At 53.2% G+C, this 23118-nt stretch overlaps 2 protein-coding genes across 2 annotated transcripts in view; both read right to left on the bottom strand.

Moving 5' to 3' along the window:
* The window catches only part of DCAF8 (DDB1 and CUL4 associated factor 8), a 29174-nt gene extending 17205 nt beyond the window's left edge, over positions 1-11969 (bottom strand). The window contains exons 1-2 of the mRNA XM_053278014.1: positions 11827-11969; positions 8343-8419 (exon numbers count right to left, since the gene is read on the bottom strand). The gene's annotated coding sequence lies outside the window, so the exon portion shown is untranslated. The remainder of the gene's footprint in view (positions 1-8342; positions 8420-11826) is intronic.
* Positions 11970-13782: 1813 nt separating this feature from the next.
* Positions 13783-23118, bottom strand: part of PEX19 (peroxisomal biogenesis factor 19) — a 16411-nt gene continuing 7075 nt past the window's right edge. The window contains exons 4-9 of the mRNA XM_053278026.1: positions 19989-20074; positions 18972-19133; positions 18046-18222; positions 17321-17365; positions 14932-15058; positions 13783-14361 (exon numbers count right to left, since the gene is read on the bottom strand). Of these exons, the coding sequence (XP_053134001.1) occupies positions 14975-15058; positions 17321-17365; positions 18046-18222; positions 18972-19133; positions 19989-20074 (554 nt within the window). The 3' untranslated portion in view covers positions 13783-14361; positions 14932-14974. The remainder of the gene's footprint in view (positions 14362-14931; positions 15059-17320; positions 17366-18045; positions 18223-18971; positions 19134-19988; positions 20075-23118) is intronic.

Here is a 23118-nt window from a genome sequence, read left to right as displayed (position 1 = left end):
TCTCTTGGGTTTTACTAAAACCTAGACAGATGAGCCATTCAACTCCCAGAATGGGGGGTGGCGGCGGGGAGTGGTGTTTAAGGAAGAGGCACTTCAGCCACAGCTTTGGCTGCGTTTCCTCGCTGAAACGCACCCCGTATCCAATTCCAAGGGCAAGCAGAGGGGGCTCTGGAAGGAGGCAGCCGAAACACCTGGCAGCACCCAGTGTTTTAACTGCCCGATGTTCCCGAGGCAGACAGGCGGCCAGCAGCTGGGCCTCGGAGCTGCTTTTGAGGCAGCAGACCAGTTATTTTCGTGACCATGATGTTCCATTAGAGGGTCACTTAATTGTAGAGATCCGGCGTTCTCAAGCTTGGGTCTCCAGATGTTGCTGGACTACGATGTCCAACATCCCCATTCGCAATGGCTACTTGTGACCCGGGATGATGGGAGTTGTGGTCCAACATCTGGGAACCCACGTCTGAGAACCCCGGAGCTAAGAGGTTTGAGAACCCTGGACCTTTTGGTCCACTGAAGAAGCACCCCAGACTACAGCAGCACTTTAGGAAAAAATATACATGGACCTTCCAAAACCCAGGGCTGGGAAGCAGAACCCCACTTTCTCACAGGTAGGCGGGGATGGCTCTTCCAAGAGGCCTCATTTCCCAGTCCAAGGAGCTGGTGACGACTTCTAAAGCCCTTGTTGGTTCTTAAGGTATCCCCGGCCCTAAAACAGAGCCGCATGACTGCAGCCCCTCCAACTGTGGCTGGACTACAACTCCCATCATGCCCTGCCACGGCGAGCAATAATCAGGGACAAGGGGATTTGCAGTCCAACCACAGCCGGAGGGTCAAAACCGTGCAGCTCTGCCCTGAACTATCTCCCCCCGATGGAACCGCTCGTCCCCAAAGGCCAGCTGTGGGGGGGCTTTCTGCATGCCCCACTGCCGGTGGAGGGGGAGAGAACCCCGGCTTGCACAAGAGTCCTTCTCCCAGCAGAGGCTGGGGTAGTTCCAGGCCGAGGGAGCCGCTGGGGAGTTCGCAGGTCTCCAAGTGCCATTTCACGCCCGTTCAGGTGCTCCTGGCGTTAGCACAGGCGCCGGCTTCCAAAACCACACCGGGAACGGTCCGGAAGTGAGCGAGGCGGCAGCATGGGAGGCAGCTACGGCACGTAGCCACTCCCCTGCACTGCAGCCAGCCCCTCCTGCAAGGCACGTGGGAATCAGATGAGCCACCACAACGTCTCCAACCCCCCTCCCCAAATCCTCCAGCACATGAGGACTCCCCTGTGCAAGGCAGCACAAAGAGCAGCAGGTGCCTTCTGTTGCCAGAGCAGACAGTGGCGGTGGCGGCAACTTTCCAACGCAGGCACATTTTCAACGACTGCCAGTCACAAAGCCTCCTCGGCCCCCACGGCCCCCCCGCCTGCTCGCCTTCTGCTCTGCCCCCCCCCGAAGATTGCATGCTTGCTCCGCCCCATCTCCCTCGCTGCCCTTTAGGCTGGGAACCAACTCCCAGGCAGTGTCCCCTCAAACAGGGATTCCCAGATGTTGCCGACTACAACTCCCAGAATCCCCAAGCAAAAGCCATTGCAGAGGGTGATTCTGGGAGTTGTAGTCCACAACATCCCCGTTAGAGGGAACCCTGCTCCAGTCCCAGGACACCTCCACAACCCTTCCTTCGAGACCTTCCACTTGCCACAGGAAGCTGCCTTACACCGAGTCAGACCTTCTTCGGGCCATCTGGCTACGGATGCTCTACACTGACTGGCAGCAGCTCTCAGAGCATGCAGGCAGAGGCATTCCCCAGCCCTACCTGGAGATGCTGCCAGGGACTGAACCTGGGACCTCCTGCATGCAAAACAGAGGGTCTGCCACCAGTGTCCCCTCTCACAGGGATTCCCAGATGTTGCCGACTCCAACTCCCACAATCCCCAAGCAAAAGCCGGGGATTCTGGGAGTTGTAGTCAACACCACCTGGGGATCCCTGTGAGAGGGAACACTGTCTACCACTGAGCTACAGCCCCACCCCTACCATGAAGCCTTCTGGTCAACACTGGAGCAGCAGAACCCCCAAGGAAACCTTCTGCCTCCCCATATTATTTGCTCCCTATTTGAGGATCACTGGCTTGAAGCCGATGCGTCCTCAGCCATGTGTCCACTGCAGAAGGGGAGGGAGGAGGGTCAAGACCTTCCTCCTCTGCTCCGGATTGGCTATCTACATGCTGAAGCTCAGCATGCCCCTCCCCTCCCCGGCTTCAAAGAATTCGCACCAAGTTCTCCCACTGAAATTACCGGGGCGAGTAAACTGGTCCCAATCATTTCAGCGGGAGTACTCGTGAGTAACTGAGTCTGGGTGTGAGCCAGGAACTTGAGGAGCTTTGTCTTATCCCTGTAAAAGTTGAGAGTACGTATAAACACAATCAGTCTCTATGGGATATCTGAGCTGGATAAAAGAAAGCTGAACTCCTGGTCTAGTACATATCTCCTGTTGCAACCAAGTCCTTATAACTGACTTCAAAGGTCTGTTCTTCCCCCACCTACCCATGTCCTCCCTCCCGTTGCCTCCCCTGAGCCGAGCGCCAGACTGTAAGCTCATCTGGGCAGAGACCTTTCATCCTGCATATCATGGAAGCACTCTGCATGCGTATGACACAACGACAAGAGCAAACTTTCATCCTTACCACAACCGCCCCAGAACAGCTCCCACTACCAGCCCCGGGCTCTCTCTCCTCTGCCTCCTCATCAATTGCTTTCCTCCAGCAGTGTTAACTTAAGACGCTCCGGAGATGAGAAAAATCTCTGCGCCATCAGCTATTTCTTTAGTGCTGGGTAGTTCAAAGCAATGGCTGATTAAGCCAATTTGGATCGAGGGAGAAAGTCAAGCCCGGGCAGCAGCCGCTGGATTCGCGGCCGCTGGAGGGCCCTCGGGTCAAATTGTCAGGAGAAATCCGCCATTAACTTGCCAAGAACGCTTGGAAGGCAGAAACAACATTATGTTGTGTTTAGACTGGGAGCTCCTTGGGGCAGGGACTGAGCCGAGCAGATGAAGGAAGTGCTTAAGAGGCAGCGCGGGAGAGAGTGGGGGGATCATCTAAGCCAAGCCTTCTCAACTTAGACCCCTCCCAGCCATTTCTGAACTACAACTCCCATAATCCCCAGCCAGTGGTCAATAGCCAGGGATTATGGGAGTTGTAGGCCAACATCTGCAGGAGGGCCCAAGCTGAGCAGCCCAGAAAACCCAGCCTAAAATGCACAAAGGAAATACTAAGTGGGTGAAGGAGGAGAGCTGGTCTTGTGGTAGCAAGCATGAATTGTCCCCTTTGCTGAGCAGGGTCTGCCCTGGTTTGCATTTGAATAGGAGACTACAGGTGTGAGCACTGGAAGACATTCCCTTCAGGGGATGGGGCCACTCTGAGAAGAGCACCTGCATGCAGAAGGCTCCAAGTTCCCTCCCTGGCATCTCCAAAACAGGGCCGAGAGAGACTCCTCCTGCCTGCTACCTTGGAGAAGCTGCTGCCAGTCTGGGTAGACAATACTGAGCTAGATGGAGCAAGGGTCTGACTCAGTAAAAGGCAGCTTCCGAAGTGTGGTTCAAGGTGCAGCATAACGGGGTTCCCAGGAGGCGACAACTCGAAAGAACCAATTGGGGTTGGGTGCCAGTTGTCAGGTTCCTCTGTGACGATTCGCAGCCCCTGAGGAGTCCCCTTCTCCCTCCCTGAAATAAGACACCTCCAGCTAACTAAGCAAGGACGTTACAGGTAAGCATTCTCTCCCGTGCCATGCTTGGAGCCAAGATGCAGGGTTTTAATTCTGAAAAAGGAGTGCAGCCAAAATCAAGGGCAGTGGGGTGAGGGGCGGGGGGAGGTTCATAAACTGCATCGGGCATGCCTGGCTGCTAATCTGGCACTTCAGACTGTTGTCAGAACCTAAGGGATATACTCGTGGGTCAAATGGGCCGTAACCCAAAGCTTGGCTTTAAAAAAGCCAAATCTGGCAACAGATTTCTGCAGTCTCGGAGAGCATCTGAACTGCAGGTTAAACGGTGGCGCTTGCCCACTAATTCAGATTCTGAATCTCACAGCGACATTTGCTCCATTTAGACTCGATTACCGCAATGCCCTCTATGGGGCCCAGCCACTACCTCAGAGTGCTACAAGGAGTGCAGGATGCGGCAGCCAGGATATGAGCTGGGGCCGGGCAAATGGCCCATTTCTAAACAACAGCTGAAGACCTTTTACCTTCACCCCCAGCGTTTGGTTGAGACCCTTAGCAAAGGAGCGAGATTTCTTCTCTGTTCGAATGGTGCCACCTGTATATACTCCTACTTTTATTATTCATTCATTCATTCATTCATTCATTCGTCAAACTTATATACCACCCAAACTTCCGTCTCTGGGCGTAACCACACATAAAACAATTAAAAACACATATCAAAGTTAAACCCGTCAACAGTTTAAAATCAACCATAACATTAAAACAGACTATTTTAAAAAGCTGAAAAAGCTTGGGCGAAAAGAAGGGTTTTCAGGGTTTTTTCTTAAATTGCCAGAGATGGGGAGGATCGTATCTCAGCAGGGAGGGCATTCCACAGTCTCGGGGCAGCGACCGAGAAGGCCCGTCAGTTTGTGTAGCCACCAAACGAGTTGGCGGTAACTGGAGACGGACCTCCTCAGATGACCTCAATGGGCGGTGGGGCTCGTAGTGAAGACGGCGCGCTCTTAAATACCCAGGGCCTAAGCTGTTTAGGGCTTTATTAGCACTTTGTATTTTGTCCAGAAACCTAAAGGCTACAGGACTTTTATATTGTGGACAAGATTAAGACAAGGGCAATTGTTTTCATTAGTATTGCAGATTCCTGTTTGTTCTTGTGATTGCATACTGCGAGCCACCTCCTGTCTGTTTCAAATAAGGAAAGACAGGCTAAAAAGTTGTGCCGTCGAGTCGGTGTCGACTCCGGGCGACCACAGAGCCCTGTGGTTGTCTTTGGCAGAATACAGGAGGGGATGACCATTGCCTCCTCCCACGCAGTATGAGACGATGCCTTTCAGCACCTTTCTAATCTCGCTGCTGCCCGATAGAGGTTTTTGTTTCCCGTAGTCTGGGAAACACACCGGCGGGGATTCGAACCAGCAACCTCTTGCTCCCTAGGCAGGCTACTCCTCCGCTGCGCCATGAGGTGGCTGTTCCCAAAGCAGTTTGCATAGATATAAGCAAATAAGTGTGGCTCCCTGTCCCCCAAGGGCTCACAATCCAAAAAAGAAACATAAGAGAGACACCAGCAACAGCCGCTGGAGGGAGGCTGGACAGGGCCGGTTGCTCTCCCCCGTCACTAAAATCAAGACTGCGAAGGGTGAACGATGCCAAAGTCCGTGACAGTGGCATGTGTTTCTTCTCTTCTGGGTGAACGAGGAACACGTGCCACTGTAACGGGCTTGGGCAGCTTTTGCTCCCACCTCCACGGAGACAAACGGGACATGGAGAGGGAGACAGAGAGGACGTTGGCAGCAAGTCACCTGACATGCCTGCGTCGCAATCTGGGGCCTGGAGACGGGAAAAGCGGAAACGGAAGTCTAGGGGAGGTCAGCAGCTGTGCTAAAGGCCGCTGCCTAGGCAATCCTATGGGGAGGGGAGGGAAGCGGCCGCAGCTGGGCCAGGAAGCGATTAGAGAAGCCGGTGGCCACACAGCCAAGGTGATCAGACGGCCTGGCGGTGCCCCAGAGCCAGCCGTAAGCAGATAAGGGAGGAGAGGCCGCCCAAGGTCAGCGGCAACGCCAAGGGCTTTGGGCTGGCAGGAGCACTGGGAGCTGGAGGGGAGAACGGAAGGGAACAGCTTCCTTCGCAGGAGGAAAAGGAAGCAGCACACACTTCCTCCACCCCTCTGGATAACGCCCCAAATGGAACCCAAGAATACAGGGAGCTGCTGCCTTCTACTGCGTCAGACCATTCGGCCGTCTCGCTCAGCACTGTCGACACTGACTGGCAGCAGCTCCCCCAGGTTTCAGGCAGGAGTCTCTCTCCCAGCCCTACCCTGAGATGCTGCCAGGGAGTGAACCTGGGACCTTCTGCAGGCAAAGCAGCTGCTCTGCCCCTGAGCAATGGAGGTTTCCAACATGCTGCCTCCTAATGATTCTGACCCTTGAGCCAAGTGTTGTCTACACTGACTGGCAGCAGATCTCCAAGGTTTCAGACTGGGGCCTTTGCCTGGAGGCGCTGGCCAGGGGTCCGTGTGATGCCCTGGACAGAGTCATGAGAGAAGAGGCTCAGTGCCACAGCCCAGGAGCAGGTTCAGGGAGGGCAAGAGAACAAGAAGCCAAGGTGGGCCCAGCGGGATCAGGCCAAGAAGGGACCTTCTAGTCCCACAGCAGCCACCCAAAAGCCCCAATGAGAGACTGGCCAGTGGGGCACAAGGGCTGGTCCTCAGCCAGCGGCACCTTGTCGCTGAATATGAAGGTCCCATTTAGCTATCGTGACTACCAAGATTCCCTCGCAGGAAGGGATTCCCTCTTCCCTCCAATCTCACCCAGGCCCAGGAAAGCTGCATCACCACAGAAACCACAGCCGAAAAGTTACAAGGAATGTTGAGCCCAGACCTGGTGACGGCTGTCCCTTAACACCCCAGCCTGGTCTTTCCCCGAAAGCATCCGGCCGTGTTAACTAGCAAGGAGAGACTCCAATTAAGCTGGAGGAGTCCACGATTCCCTAGAGGTCTGCAGGGAGAAAATAATACAGGGCAGGCACCTCAACATTTAAGACCCTGGCTCCTAAACATGGGATACTGCCTCCAAGAGCATGAAGCACTTCTAAACCCAATGACAGGACTGTGTGCTCTGACATTTTAGGCAGTTGGAACAGACCAACATTTCAAGGTTCCCAAGCGGGGGGAAAGTGGGGGTTCTTGTGCTCAGAAGAGGAAGAGGCCACTCCGATCAAACTAGACCCACAGGAACGTAAGAAGCTGCCTTCTATCAAGAAGCTGCCTTCTACCGAGTCAGACCCTTGGTCCATCTACTCAGTATGTTTGGCCTATGGCAGCAATAAAAGAACTACTACTCAGTGTTGTCTATCCTGACTAGCAGCGGCTTTGCCAAGCTTGCAGGCAGAAGTCTCTCCTAGTCCTATATGCGTATGCCAAGGAGTGAACCTAGGACCTTCTGCATGCACGCAAGCAGGCAGACGCTCTTCGACCGAGCTACTCCCTAAGGGGAAAATCTTACAGCGCTCCCATGTAGTCTCCCATCCAAATGCAAACCAAGGCAGACCCTGCTTAGCAAAGGGGACCATTCACACGACCCAAGTCTGTCAGCCGTTGCTCACTCCAAGAGGCATCACAATGCTACTGACATGGCATGTCAGTATGGCAAGGCACAAAATGTCGCCTTGACCCATGCCCCCCTGGGGGGAGGGGGGCAAACCCCTTTCAAAACTGGGCCTGGCAAGCTTTGAAAGTGCATGAGCAGCAGAAGGGGGGGGGGGGTTGCCAGCAGCCTCCTCTTCTCTCCTCGTGCTTCTTGCAAGCTTTGCAAAGAGTGTGATCTGAGGCGCTCCTCGCAGAGTTCTCAAGGGCCGGATCAGTCCCAAAGAGTGGCAAGGGGCATGCGGCTACCCAGCTGGTGGCTCCAAGAGTCTGCCTCAGGAAGTGTGCTGGGTTTAGGAAAACAGGAAGCTGCTTTATACAGAGTCAGGCCATTGGTCCGTCTAGCTCAGTCTTGCCTACCCAGACTGGCAGCAGCTTCTCCAAGGCTGCAAGGCAGGAGTCTCTCTCAGTCCTATCTTGGAGAAGCTGCTAGGGAGGGAACGTGGAACCTTCTGCTCTTCCCAGCATGCAGGTGCTCTTCCCAGAGCGGCCCCATCCCCTCAGGGGAAGATCTTACGGTGCTCATACTTCTAGCCTCCCATCCAAATGCAAACCAGGGCAGACCCTGCTTAGCAAAGGGGACAATGCATGCTCGCTCACTCAGGACCAGCTCTCCTCATTTTATTCAAGCCGGACAACCAGCAGAACTCGAGGCCCTTGTCTGAGCAAGACAGACCTCATCCCACCCACAGCACCAGCCTCCTCCTCACATCATGTGCAGCCTGGTCATTGCTGGATGAAGGCAGCCCCCGATTCGCCCAGGCCAGGACAAGCTATGGGGAGGGGAGAGGAGTACATAGCCTAGAGACCACCCCCCCCCAACCCCATACCGACTGACTTGAAGCCAGTTCCACCAAAATCTACGGGGCTTGCTTCCAAGTCCAAGCCTAACGCCACCCTAATCATTACGGCACCTACCCCCGGCCAAGACACTTGTTCAAGATTTCATCCCCGATAAATTATTAGACACTTTAAATCGTTAGGCAAGTATGAATAGAGGCACTCACCTTTCCCGCCTCCCTCGTCGATCCTCAGAAGAGATCCAGGAGTAGCTGGGAACTGGCGCTGAAGAATGGCTGTCAGACTGAACGGTGGGGGAGACAGAGACAGGATTTAAATCAGAACGGTAATTATGGACACCGAGTCCTACTCCTCCCCTCCCCACCGGCCACCCCAATCTCTGCCTCCATCAAGGACGTTTTTAGTTCCCATGTTAAGGCTGGCCCAATCTCAAGTGTGCTCCCAGAATTTTCAATCTGCCCCCCCCCGAAGCTTGCGCTCTGCACATGGAAACCCCGCCTGGCCCAAAGAAGATCTGCGCACTTTCCGAACGTTGCAGGGGACCTGCTACTTTCCATCCAGCTCACGGGGGCATAAGAACAGAGCTACCCAACTTCGGCCCTCCAGCTGCTGATGGACTACAATGTGCAGCATTCCCAGCCACAGCGGCCAAGAGATGGATGATGGGAGTTGTAGTATTGTTTGGGGGAGCTGTAGCATTGTATTGTTGCAGTCAACAATCGCTGGAGGGCCGAAGTTGTGCAGCCCTGTGCGAGAACTATAGGAAGGCAGCAGCTGACTCTCACATGGAATTGGGAGACGGCCTAACCTGGGGTGGAAATCCACCTCCACAGCCGGGCAAGGGGCGGCAGGGAAGAGCTCTCATACCAGGCTATGAAGAAGGTACTTGCAAAGCAAGGGGGTGGGAGATTGGTGGGTCAACTTCCCCATTCCTTGCAAGCTGCTCTCCCGCCCGGTGACAGAGATAGCAGGCCTGAAAACAGCCACTTGTCTGCGGTAAGGAAGAATGGTCCCTTCAGGCGAGCAGGCAGAAATGGGAAGCTCACACAACTGTCAGGCCCTTGATGGGCCTGCATCGGTCTGTTGCTCGACTAATCCAAAGTTACGCAAACTTGCCATTTTTATAGACTTGTTTGCAAAACTGAAATGCATAAGATGACCGCTTCACTGCTGGCCTCCCTTTCCTCCACGGAGCTCAAGGGAGCAAATTTGTATATACGTAATGAAGCTCTTCCAGTATATTGCTTCGACTACTTTAAACGGAAGCCCAAAAAATTGTGCCCGTGCATGCACAAATATGCATATGTAGCTGTCAGCATACACACTGGGGAAGCCTTAAGAAAAGGCACATCAACTGCCAAGGCAGATCTCAGCATAAGGCTATTTAGTTAAATGATCCAGAAAGCTCATTAAAAATGGGGCTGGCCTGGTCATTTTCTGCACCATTTCAGATGCAAGCTAGACAGCCTCTTCCTGCTGGAGAATCCACAGGTCTCCAGGAAAGTGGGCCTTTTCCCTTTAAAAAAAACATGCGTGGTATAAGCCGGACTGCTCAACTTTGGTCCTCCTGCAGATGTTGGCCTACAACTCCCATAATCCTTGGCTATTGGCCATTTTGTCTGGGAATTATGGGAGCCGTGTAGCCCAGAAACAGCCTGGGGGGGGGGCCTACTTTGAACAGGCCTGGTAGAGAGTCACTCTTAATATGACATCATCAACAAACAGTTTTATAGATATGTGCTCACACGCATCCCCACCAGCCATCACGCTACATAAAGACATACATGCACACCCCCCTCTATTTTTATTTAGAAATATTACTAATTGGTACATGTGCACACGTACATATATGCATGCAAAGAGAGTCTGACACAGACCCCTATTTATCTCTATGTCACACTGGATGGCTACCTAGTCATGATTTCAACGCCACCATCAATAAGCAGATCCTTTTAAATCTCTCAGATTATGTAGGAAAACTACCTTATACTAAGTCAGGCCAGTAGTCCATCTAGCCACACACACAGGAATATTGTGCTGGTGTGCACAAGCACAAAAAGAGTGAGATGACTTACAGGGGTGAGAGTTGGAAGGTGCCTTAAAGGTCTCCTAGTCCATCGGCCCTGCTCTGGGCATGAAACTGCCCGAGTGTCCCTGACGGCTGGCTGTCCAGTCTCTGTTTGGAAGCCTCCAGCAAAGGAGAGCCCGCCACTGGGTGAGGCGGACTGCTCCACTGCCAAGCAACTCTTAACGTTTGGAAGTTCTTCCCAACAGCTAGCCTAGATCTGCTTCCTTGTAACTTCAGCCCACTGACTTGGGTCCTCCGGAGTACCAGAGAACAAACTTGCCCCTTCTTCTGTGCAACAGCCTTCCAGATATTTGAAGATGGCTGTTCTCTCTCTCCCAGGCTTAACTTCCCCGGCTCTTTCTACTGCTCCTCAAAGGCCTTGGTTCCGATTCCTCCCCATCTTTGCTGCCTACCTCTAAAAACCTTTCCAGTTTATTCACATCTTTCTTAAAATGCAGGCCACGGCACTGCATGCGGTACTCCAAGTGAGGTCGTCTGACCCGTGCAGAGCAGAATGGAACCATTTCTTCTTGCAATCTGACACACCACCCCTGTCAACCTGTTGAATTTCTGCCTGTCAGCAGTTTCCTTGCCACTGCAAGCCTCCCCCACCCCACCAGTTCTAGCCCTGTCTTCAGGAGCAAAGCGGACACCTTTTAGGGGCAGCCCTTCAGGTACATGCAAAGATCTGGTCAGGGCTCAGCAATCCACTAGTCTACTCGTCTGTGACAAGTGAAAAACAGAAGCCTGATGAGTGGGAAGTAACCCTTACAAGTAACAATGTAGTTTGAGGAACCATCCAACGAGTAAAATATTTGGTCTGGCTGGTGAACTGAGCCTACACTTCTTGACCCCTGAAGATCGCTCTCAAACTTGCAGTTCTCAAACTTGGGTGCCCTGGTGGCCTTGTACTGGCTGATCAAGTGCCGTCAAGTCGGTGTTGACTCTTTGTGACTAGCAGTTGTACTACTAGTCAAATAAATCAATAATAATAGTGATAATAATAATACTTAGATACGAATTTTCCACAGAAGTTTCCAGAACAGTTTACACAGAGAAGTAAACAAACCACCAACACGGCTCCCCGTCCCCAAAGGGCTCACCATCCAAAAAAAGGAGAAGAAAAAAACATCAAGGGAGACGCCGCCACCACTGGGGGGACGCTGCTGCGCTGAGCTGGGACAGGGCCAGTCGCTCCCCCCCCCGCTTAATATAGGAGAATCGCCACTTTTAAAAGGCGCCTCTTCGCCCAGGGCGCAGGGACTACAACTCCCATCGCCCTCTGCTGCACCGAGTGATGGGAGGGGCCGTCCAGCGGCAGCCGGAGGAGCGGGGGGGGGCCGAGTTCGGGGAGCCCTGCGGGGGCTGCGGCGACTCCTCTTCTCCGGGCCAAGCGCTCCCAGCTCCTCCTCCTCCGGGGCCTCCCAGGCAGGCGCCTCCCCCCGCGGGGCTGGGCCTTCTCTTCTGCCCCCTTCTCCGCCCGCCCCGCTCGCTGCTGCCTGCCCCCACTGAGCCTTCGGCGGGGTGCTCAGGCAGCCCCGCTCGAGCCGCCCCCCTCCGCAGGAGGAAGGGAGGCAGGCAGGCCCCAGAGAACGGAGGAGGATCCCCGGCCCGCAGCCCACCTCTGGTGGCCCCCGCGGAGCCTCCCCGGGCCCGGCGGCTCTCGCTACTGCTGCTGCTCCCGGCGCCGCTCCAGCCCCTCCCGCTGCTGCTGCTGCTGCCTCTCCAGCCACCGCCACCGTTGCCAGCGCCGCCGCTGCACCCGCCGGTCCCTCCTTCTCCAGGCCGGGCCGCCGCCGCCGACGCCGCCATTTTATCCCCCAACCGCTTCAGCGGCCGCCGCCGCGACAGCCGCACTTGACGGCCCTTCCACGCTTGACGGCTCCTCTCGGCGCCTTTGCGACGCTCAGGCCCCGCCTCCTCTGGACTGCCCTTTTCTCCACCCCCGTCCCACCGCAGCGGCTGAGGTCAGCGCGGCGGAGAAGCGCAACCGGCCTTTCCGGCTCCCCGTCGGAGCTTCGCCCCCACGCCCGTGGGACTCGGAGAGAAAGCAAGAGCACCGCGAAGCGGCTGTGCTGCCCCTCTCGTTTCTCTAGTCACGTGACTATTTCAGAGCGCCAGGAGGTCCATGGGGAACCTGGGAAGCAACTTGGCCGGTAGACTCTGCCCCGCATATGACGGCCGCCGAGTAAGAGCCGGAAGAAAAAGCAGCCCTCTTCCGCTCATTTTTTTTTTTTTAGCTCTATGAGCTAAAAATTATTTTTCTCGAACTAGAAATCAGGTGGGGGGGAAAGATTGCTCTCCTCTCCCCCCCCCACGCTTCAAAAATAGGGTCTCTGAGGGTGTGCAGAGCACCGCTTTTTTTAGAGCTCCTAAGACCCAAGAACAGAGCAGTTGTCTTCGTTTTGATCAGTTGGAAAAATCTCAGGGGGCCCTTGATGTGAGTGGTTAGCAAAGTTCAGGAAAGACCAGCAGCACCAGTCTCTATCTCAAATCCATTGAACACCCTAGTGTGTTTAATGGGTTTGAGATTGTAGCCAGAAAGGGCTCATGCACACGTTTAACTTATGGAACCCATTGACACAAGATGTGGCTAGTTGGCTTCAGCCAAGTCCTGGACATTCAGTTTATGAGCTACCACAGCCCTCCAGAACATCCATATTTAGACATTCTACCTCCCCTTGCCACTTGTGAGCTTTCAAAGGCATCGGACTAGCTGTGAGGGAGGTCAACTGCTAAACTAAAACTGCTCTGATGCTAACTGGGGCAGGAGCAAAGAGTTCTATTTGTGCAGGTCATAGACTGTAATAAACCTTGAACTTGAAAGAGTTCCAGCTTTCTGTCCTCAAGATTAAAGAACATGCCCCCTGCCTCCCTCAACTCTGCCCAAGAAGTCACTACATATTAACACACTGCCGGCCTGAATTCTGCCTTGGAAGAGCTGAAGTATTAATGAGAGGGGAGGAGGGAGCCTTCAAGTTCTTGTACACTAAAATCCAAAATAACCTACTTTCTCTTGTCCTCTGACAGCAAGCAGCTGTCTTTAAGCAACACTCCACATACATACATGCACCCTTAAGTTCTCTTGTACTTACTCCCTCATCAATAAGGAAAGAACTTTACACACAGAAAGAGATGTGCACCCCATTGAGAATCTCCATTTTTCTGGTTTTATTCAGTTGCCCTTTCTCTCTTTTAGCTTGAGTCTGAACTCCACAACCTGTTTGTGCTGCAGGGAGCTCTGCCCCAGAGCAGCACGCATTCTGTGTTTGTCACTTACTGTAATCCACCCAAGCGCCACACAAAAAGTGAGACTGGGTGCCTGAAGAGGCCCGCCTGGGTGCCTGCATGAACACCCACACAGCTTCCCCTCTCCCCCGCCCCAATTAAAACACCACTCACCCCCCACAAAAGCAGCTTCCATTACAGTCTGCAAGGGAGGGGAGAGGAAAGAGAGTTTTCCCTCCCCAAAATTAGTGATGCCAGAGCAGGGGATGGAGTCAGGCTCCAGCGCTGAAGGGACACAGCACTATTCCCCTCCCCGCTAGCAGCCGAAGAGACAGAGAAGCAACAAAAGGTCAAAGGATCAGCTTCCATCTTTATTTTAATCATTCGGTTACCAAACCCCGTCATCGGGTTCTGTCAGTCTTAGCGGGGAAAGGAGAAGAACACAGACACCGTGGCACCCAGCCCTCGATGCTGGCAGGGCTGGGGGAATCCAGCAGACGTTTGACTGCTCCTTCCTCCCAGCGAGGCTAGATTTTCAGACTCACTGGTAGCTGGGTCTCATGGGACCTCCCCACCCAGCAGCTACCAGCCTAGCTGGCACTGCAGCAGCAGGAACAGGGAGGTGTTAATGGGGAAAGGGAAGGGTGTTAATGGAAAGAAGCTGCAGCAGAAGAGAAGAGAGGCAGAAAACTGGGCGGCAAATGGCACTTCCTTCTCACTGCAGAATGCGTTGCCCGGGGCCCACGTGGGGCTACTCCGGTTCGACTGGAGCCAGCCCTGGGTGGGCCCGGCTCTCTCCTCCGTACCATCCCATCAGTTCGAGGCTCTCCCACCGGTGAGGAAGGAGGGAGCTTCGGCTCCGGTGCCGATCCGAGCGGCTGGCCTCAAAAGAGATCGCGGCAATCGGGGCTCGCTCCAAGAAGCGGCAGCTGGAAGAGGGGCGCAGGGGTCCCACTGAGTGTCACGGAAACCAACCCCCTCCCCACTGCAAGGGAAGCGGGGAGTTGAATCACCAAGGAGGCTCAAGAGACCAAGGTCGCACCGCTTCAGTCCTCCTTCCGGACTACAACTCCCATCAGCCCCAGGCACAGTGGCCAAGAGTGAGGGCTGATGGGAGCTGTAGTTGCAGGAGGGCCGAAGTTTTGCAGCCCGCTCAAGACCCTCCCAAGTCGGCTTCCCAGTTGCCAACACTACAGCCCTGTTTCCCCACCAGGGATCCTCCTCTTCCACCTAATCATCTGCAAGAGAAGCAGCCCTCCTCTCGCGGCTCGCCCCCTTCGGTACGGCGCAGCCCAGCCCAGTTTCTGTCTAAACACAGGAAGGCAGAGGCTAGCCTCTGGAGCAGGGAGATGGGCACCTCCAACTTCACATCATCCTTTGTGGATGTTTAGAAATGTCACATGTTTTTTATTAACACACCCCGGCCAGCTGTAGGGCACCTGGTGATTTAAGAGAACAAAGACAGACAACCCACAGCAATTCCTCTTCAAGGCACCCACCGCCGCCACCTTCCTCCCAGTCCGCTGGGCATGGGTGGGCGCGTCACATGATCCGGCACTGCTCCCCTCCCGCACCGGCTGCATCGGGCAGGTTCAATCCCTCCAGGTCGAAGTTCAGGCCAGGCGGCTGGACGAGGAAGGAAGGGGGGACGGGGGAGAAATGATGTTAGCTAGTGAGAAGGCAACGCAGACGCCATGGGGGACAGGTCTATTTATTTTTATTTTGTTTATTTATTTATTACATTTTATTTATTTATTTATTTATTTATTTATTTGGACTATTTTTATACCACCCAAAACTTACGTCTCTATATCCCGCTCTTCCTCCAAGGAGCCTAGAGCGGTGTGCTACATACTTGAGTTTCTCCTCACAACAACCCTGTGAAGGAGGTTAGGCTGAGAGAGAAGCGACTGGCCCAGAGTCACCCAGTGAGTCTCATGGCTGAGTGGGGATTTGAACTCGGGTCTTCCTGGTCCTAGTCCAGCACTCTAACCACTACACCACGCTGGCTCATCAATCTGTCAATGGCTACTAGTGTGGTGACTATAAGCCACCTCCGGCGTCAGAGGCAGGATGCCTCCCAATCCCAGTTGCAGGGCAGCAACAGCAGGAGAGAGGGCATGCCCTCGCCTCTTGCCTGTGGGCCCCCCAGAGGCATCTGGTGGACCACTGTGGGAAACTGGATGCTGGACTAGATGGGCTTCCTTGGGCCTGACCCAGCAGGGCTGTTCTTATACAGCACGGACGTAAGGGGTGGATGGAGAAAAGCAAGCCCCGGAAGCCATACACGGAAAAACAGAGGAGTTTCAACTTTGAAAAGCTGCCTGTAAAAAACGTATGTCCAAGTCAATGGCTACATAAAAAGCACGAAGAGCAAGAATCCTCAGGGAGCGTCTCAGAGGTGAGCTGTTGGCATCTTGCTCGCTCCGGCGGCAGCAGTGACCTTTCAGCAGCTGCTGCCTCATCGCCAACAGTGGCTCACCCGCCAGAGGTCTGGGTTTAGTTTACTGCTAGTCATAAACCAGCACAAAATAAGAGCACCACCGATAACAAGGACCATTCTGAAGTAGAAACACAGAGGCCTACAGAGTCCCAAGTTCCGATAATTCCACCATTTAACCTTGGTTGGAAAAAATTTAATCGTCATGTTTGATGGTTCCAGCAAACACACACAAAACGTTGCTACTTTGGCAGTAATATTATCGTGACCAGACAGGAGATGTAAAATTTATCTGACCTGCCTAGGATTGCCACTAAAATTGGAGCCAGGACAGATAGACCAAGGTCTCTACAATAAGGGCAGTAAAGAAGCCCATGTCACATTGTTTCAACTGCGCCTGTCTGACATGCGCAAAAATGTCCAGAGGAGGGGATTCTACAATATCTCCCCTCAAGTAAGGCTGTATGTTAAATCGCTGCCAGTCTGGGTCGACAATAGTGAGCTAGGGGGACCAAGCATCTGACTCCGTATACGGCAGCTCCCTGTGTTCCCAAGTTGGAAAGAGATTTGGCTGGCACAACGTTTTTACTACAATGCCATCACCCTGGGAAGCCAGAGGCCAAGCTCCTGGCCTTCTGGAGGTCAATATCCCGAATCCGGAGATTAAGAGATTATCTGGCCTTGCGATGGGATATATGCCAAAGCAGAAGGGGTAAACCCAGAGTTCTGCAGTCTCTGCTTCAACACTCTTCCAGCCACCAGAAGCCCGTCTCTACCCCTGGCTGTTGGCTGAATCTATCTGCTCATGTTGGCACAACAGCGAGAGGTAGCAGGACCATCAGAGAGGAGAGCTGGTCTTGTGGTAGCAAGCATGACTTGTCCCCATAGCTAAGCAGGGTCTGCCCTGGTTGCATATGAACGGGAGACTTGATGTGTGAGCACTGCAAGATATTTCCCTCAGGGGATGAAGCCGCTCTGGGAAGAGCAGAAGGTTTCAAGTTCCCTCCCTGGCTTCTCCAAGATAGGGCTGAGAGAGATTTCTGCCTGCAACCTTGGAAAAGCCGTTGCCAGTCTGTGAAGACAATACTGAGCTAGACAGACCAAGGGTCTGACTCAGTATACGGCAGCTTCCTATGTTCCTAACGGGGATTTGAACCTGGGTCTCCCTAACCACTACACCACGCTGCTTGCATTCTGCACAGCACAACAGAGCTCCGTTTCCCTCAAAGCAAGCCGTGCTGGCTACAGGATCTCGGGGGAGTTCCGGCAAGAACCCAACGGAACTTGGCCATGTTAGCCAGGGAGAGCAGCACAACGGCATTCTTGATCTTGGATTATCTGCTACCGTCCTTGCTTTGGGCAGCGTTTGGGGCGGGGTCCTCCAGAAATGCCTGGCCTCATCCCCACCCTCTGGAGCAGCTGCAGTCCTCATACAGACACACACTTACCGATTCTCCAGCAAGTTCCTTGGGAGGGTGGCCCAGGTCTTGAAGCTGGAAGAGAGAGAGAGCGAGAGAGAGGTGCATCAGTATTGGTTATAGAACTCCTAGCAGCCAGATTCTCCTGCCTCCTTTACTTGGCACATGCACACGTGTGTACACACACACACACACACACAAACACACACACACACACACACACACACAAACACACAAACACACAAACACACACACACACACACACAAACACACACACACACACACACACACACACACACACACACACACACACACACACACAAACACACAAACACACAAACACACAAACACACAAACACACAAACACACAAACACACAAACACACAAACACACAAACACACAAACACACAAACACACAGAGCGCCTTATACCAAGTCAGACCATTAGTCCATCTAGTTCAGTATTGTCTACACTGACTGGCAGCAGCTCTCCAAGGTTTCAGGCAGGAGAAGCCCTACCTGGAGATGCTGCCCAGCCCTACCTGGAGATGCTGCCAGGGATTGAACCTGAGACCCTCTGCATGCAAAGCAGATGCTCTGCCGCTGAGCTACAGTCCCCTCCCCCAAGGGGAATCCTTACAGCACTCACATGAAGTCCCCCATACAAATACAAACCAAGGCAGACCCTGCTTAGCAAAGAGGGCAATCCATGCACACTGTCTCACGGCGCGCACTGTCACACTCATGCCGGCCTACCTGTTGCATCAGGTCCAAGACCATTTCGAAACGGGCCTTGTTCTCCGTCTCGCCATCCGTGGGCCGCTCCGCCTCAAACTGCTCACAGATTCTACCCATGATGTTGTGCTGCTCCTGATACTTCTCATACTGCTCCTTCGGCAAAGCGTCACGGTGGCTATGGAGCCACTCAGGATACTATGGAATGGGGTGGGTGGGGTGCAAGTTACGCACAAGAGAGATGTCCATTTATGGAACTCACTGCCACAGGATGTGGCAATGCCATTGGCTCTATCAGCTTCCAAAGGGGATTCAACAAATACATGGAAGGGGCACCTATGGGTGCCTATTTGTCATGACAGCTCAACAGAGGGCAGCGGTGTGTGTGTGTGTGGAGAGAATCAAGCTGGATAAAAATGCAATAAAACAAGACAGCTTCCAGGTCCAGAGGCAATTTATCTCTGAATTCCTGTTGCTAGGAATCAAGCAATAGGGGAGGGCTGTTACTTGCACGGCCCGCTCAAGGGGTTCCAGGAGGCACCCAAATGGCCACCCAAAGGGATACTGGACTAGATCAGGGCCGCACAGCTTTGGCCCCCAGCTGCTGCAGGACTACTACTCCCATCATCCCTGGCCACAGTGGCCAGGGATGATGGCAGCTGTGGTCCAGCAGCAGCTGGAGGACCGTCTAGACTAGACTGACCCACTCTGGTCCCACCCGGCAGGGCTTTCCTTACAGCCAGAAGGAGGACACTGTGAGCTGCCACTACTAGGGCGAGAGGAATGAGACGTGGGGGGTCTGCACGGCCCCAGCCACCTCACCCATGGCAGTAGCCCACAGGGCTGTCCTCAGAGACTCCTCGCGGGATGCAGGACCTGGGGTGATTCTAATGGGCATTAGAAGAGCGGGGCCTGGGCCCGTCTCCCCGCTTGCCCGGCCCGCCCACCTTTTCCGTGATCTCCTTGAGGGAAGGGTAGAGCACATCTTTGGAGAGGAGGTTCTGCATGATGCTCTGCATGATGGGGAGGAGGTTCCCCTCCCCGTCCCCCTCTTCGAGGCCCAGGCCTTCCATGGTCTTGGCCAGCTCTTCCTCCGACACGCTGGAGTTCTGGGGAGGAGAGGGACACCGCATGAGGAAGACTGAATAAAGGCCTTTATTTGGTCCCAGGCAGCCCTGTCTCCGTTCTAAATGGGTTACTTTTGTAAAAGGGGAGGGGGGCGTGTAAGGAGAAGCCCACCTACTCTCCCCCTCCACAAGGTCCGTCACTCAGTCCGGTAATTTTGCCCAGCGTCTGTTTGTCCGGCTCCGAAATTTTTTGGACCGGCTCCTAGATCCAAACACGTTTGTTAAGGCCTGCATTCAAAGTCTGGGAATCGTTAGGGCCCGTCTGGAAAGTCTAATAATAATAATAATCCAAATAAGATCCATCTTATTTATTATTTCTCTTGTGTAAACCGCCCTGAGCCATTTTTGGAAGGGCGGTATAGAAATCAATCAAACAAACAAACAAACACTGATAATAAAATCCAGCCATCCCAGGTCCTTGGGAAGGACTCGGTGTCTGGATAAAACAAAACCGTCAATAACACCGGTCTGACTGTGTAAACAAGAAATAATAATAATAAATCCACAAACATTCTCAGTCTCTGTTACATAATGCTCTAGTTCAGGGGTGGGCAAAGTCGGCCCTCCAGCTGTGGTTGAACTACAACTCCCAGCACCCTCAACCACAATTTAGGGTGGCAAGGGATGATGGGGTTTGTAGTCCAGCCACCGCTGGTGGGCCAGTTTTGCCCACCCCTGAACTAGGCTCCATCCCCAGGATCAGGAAATGCTTCTCCAGCTTGCAGAGGCTCCAGGGCTGGGCAGCCGACAGCCTCAACCAGCCCTGCCCGCTCCACGGCCTGCGGCCCACCCTCCTCGGCAGCCCAGGCTCCCTTCCCACCCACCAGCCAGCTCTACCTGCAACTCGTTGGCGTTCTTTGCCAAGCCGCTGAGCGTCTCTTTCAGACAGGAAGTAAACTCTTGCTGCGATGAGGGGTCACTTCCTGCAAGAGTCAAAAGGAGAAGCCGGTTACTGGACTCTGAAAGGAGGCAGGCTGTCGTGCTGGAGGAGGGAAGGACAGCCCTGCTGGATCAGGCCCAAGGAGGACCACCCAGTCCAGCATCCTGTTGCCCACAGTGGCCCACCAGATGCCTCCGAGAAGCCCACAGGCAGGGGGTGAGGGCACGGCCTCTCTCTTGCTGTTCCTCCCCTGCAACCGGAGGCGGACCTAGGTAATTTTGGAGCCTGGACCTAAGGGCCTTTGGAACCCCTGCCCCCTTGCTGAAGGCACACCCCCCACTGCAAATTAAGCATCACTCCCCTACACCAGGCTTACTCAACCTAGCCCCCCTCCCCGCTGTTTTTGAACTACAACTCCCATCATCCCCAGCCACAGTGGCCTATAGCCAAGGATTATGGGAGCTGTAGGCCAACATCTGCAGGAGGGCCGAAGTTGAGCACTCTGCACGTGCGCACACACACTGTTGGTAACATGTGGGTTCTTCGGGGCATAAACAGCAACTGAACTTACAAGAATGTAAGGATATAAGATAGGTAGATTTATGGAAATATGCATTAGCGGGAACATTTCAACACGCAATTTAACCTAGTCCCACCCCCCATATTTCTTTCCCCACTCTCCCACGTCTCTAAAGCAGCCGGCACAGGTCACAATCACACTCGGCCGCCCAGCACAGTGCGGGCCAGCGGCAACCACGCCACCCAGGAGAGACTAGAGAGGATTGGGGGGCTCCCAGGGGGTGTGGAGGCCCTGGATTTCGGCCCCAAAGTCCAGGGTTAGGAGTGCCACTGGCTGCAACTGGTCTGTAGAGGGATCTTGCCTCTGAGGCTGGAGGTGGCCCCCGGAGCCAGAAGTAGCCAATAAGTGTGTTTATCGTGCGTTTATTTTCTCTGTAACAATGCAGTCCAAGTTGTATTCAGGCAGAGAGACTCCAAGGTCAGTATGTAATTTGGCAAGAACACTGAATTCCAGTCCCGCTGCATACCTAAGATAGCGGCTTATATCTTGTTTTAATATAGGTCACATCCAGAAAACTCAAGGTAAGAGCCCCTCATTATCCAGGTGATCTTTCTCTCGCTTTCTACACTTTTTTGCCTCTGATCTGCCCTTATCTTACACAAACAAAGACTGAAGGGATTTAGAGACAATCACCAAGACCCTCCAGGCCTCCCTACCCTGGAGAAGAGGAGAGTTGGTCTTGTGGCAGCAAGCAGGACTTGTCCCCTTAGCTAAGCAGGGTCCATCCTGGTTGCATATGAATGGGAGACTTGATGTGTGAGCACTGCAAGATATTCCCCTCCGGGGATGGAGCTGCTCTGGGAAGAGCATCTAGGTTCCAAGTCCCCTCCCTGGCAGCATCTCCAAGATCGGGCTGAGAGAGACTCCTGCCTGCAACCTTGGAGAAGCCGCTGCCAGTCTGTGAAGACAATACTGAGCTAGATAGACCAAGGGTCTGACTCAGTATATGGCAGCTTCCTGTGTTCCTATCCTGAATCTCCTTTCCGCTCATATCATTTCAGGTCCTAAAAGGAAACAAAGCCTTTGGAGACCCAGGATACGAACCAACTCGGTCGCTTCCAAGACTTTCTTTCTTTTTATAAACACGTTTTCCATTTGGGGATTTGGACACACACCAGGGCTGTACACACTGCTTTCTTCTTTAGGATGCAATCTGAATGAATTCTTATTAGTGCAATTCAAGGGTTTTCCCTACCATTAAACTAGCTGGGTAACTCTGGGCCAGTCACTTCTCTCTCAGCCTAACCTACTTCACAGGGTTGTTGTGAAAGAGAAACTCAAGTATGTAGTACACCGCTTTGGGCTCCTTGGAGGAAGAGCGGGATATAAATGTAATAAAATAATAATAATAATAATAATAATAATAATAATAATAATAATAATAATATATCGACATTCTGAGAAGGTAAATGTTGGTCTTCCTCATGCTCTACCAGGACTATACTGAAAATACAAGGGTGGGGGTAAAACAGGACCCCAACTACACTAATCAAACCACAGCCCACCCCACAACATTGTAAGTCCCTCAGGGCAGGGACCTTTCCTTCCTCTGCCACAAGATGTGGTGACAGCCAACAGCCTGGATAGCTTTAAGAGGGGGTTAGATAGAGCCATGGAGGACAGGCCTATCAATGGCTACTAGCCTGAGGGCTATAGGCCACCTCCAGCCTCAGAAGCAAGATGCCTCTCAGTAGCAGTTGCAGGGGAGCAACAGCAGGAGAGAGGGCATGCCTTCACCTCTTGCCTGTGGGCTTCTCAGGGGCCTCTGGTGGGCCACTGTGTGAAACAGGATGCTGGACTAGATGGGCCTTCTTGGGCCTGATCCAGCAGGGCTTTTCTTATGCTCTTAGTTTGTACAGCACATAAGTGGCTTTATACTATTCTGAAGAGCTCATGATGCAGGGGTGTCCAACTGTACCCCTCCAGCTGTTTTTTGCCTACAACTCCCATCATCCCCAGTCCCAGTGGCCAGGGATGATGGGAGTTGTAGTCCCAAATCAGGGCCATAGTTGGATACCCCTATTGTTTTTGCGTTAAACGTTGTCTGGGAAACAAAATACGGACTCCTCATATGTCAACCAGTAAACATCCATTACACTATTTTATAAAGAGCAAGACAGACCTGTCACTACCGGGGTGCCATGCTGAATTATACTGATGCCCTAAACAGATTCCTCCACAGACAGTGCTCAAAACTGGGTGTTCCAACATTTAATACCCTACGTCCCCAAACTCGAAGCAACTTCCACAATCTCTACAGGGGACCAGTGTCCACTGACACCCATTTGAACCCGCTTCAGAAGAGCCTCCAGAAAGTGCAAGTTTAAACAACCAGGCATGCTATGAAGTTGAATCAAGACACCTCAACAATTCAAGCTGAATAAATATTAGCTGCAACGTGTCCGATCATCACCTCGCTAGAAGGCAGATCTTAACACGATGCATTAAGAACAGTATCTATTAAACTGGCATTTATTGTCACTTTGAAGGAGCTTCTATCACGTCTA

This window comes from Hemicordylus capensis, chromosome 14 (genome assembly GCF_027244095.1).
Source record: "Hemicordylus capensis ecotype Gifberg chromosome 14, rHemCap1.1.pri, whole genome shotgun sequence".
NCBI classification, from domain to species: domain Eukaryota; kingdom Metazoa; phylum Chordata; class Lepidosauria; order Squamata; family Cordylidae; genus Hemicordylus; species Hemicordylus capensis.
This window is presented reverse-complemented; position numbering and strand designations above follow the sequence as displayed.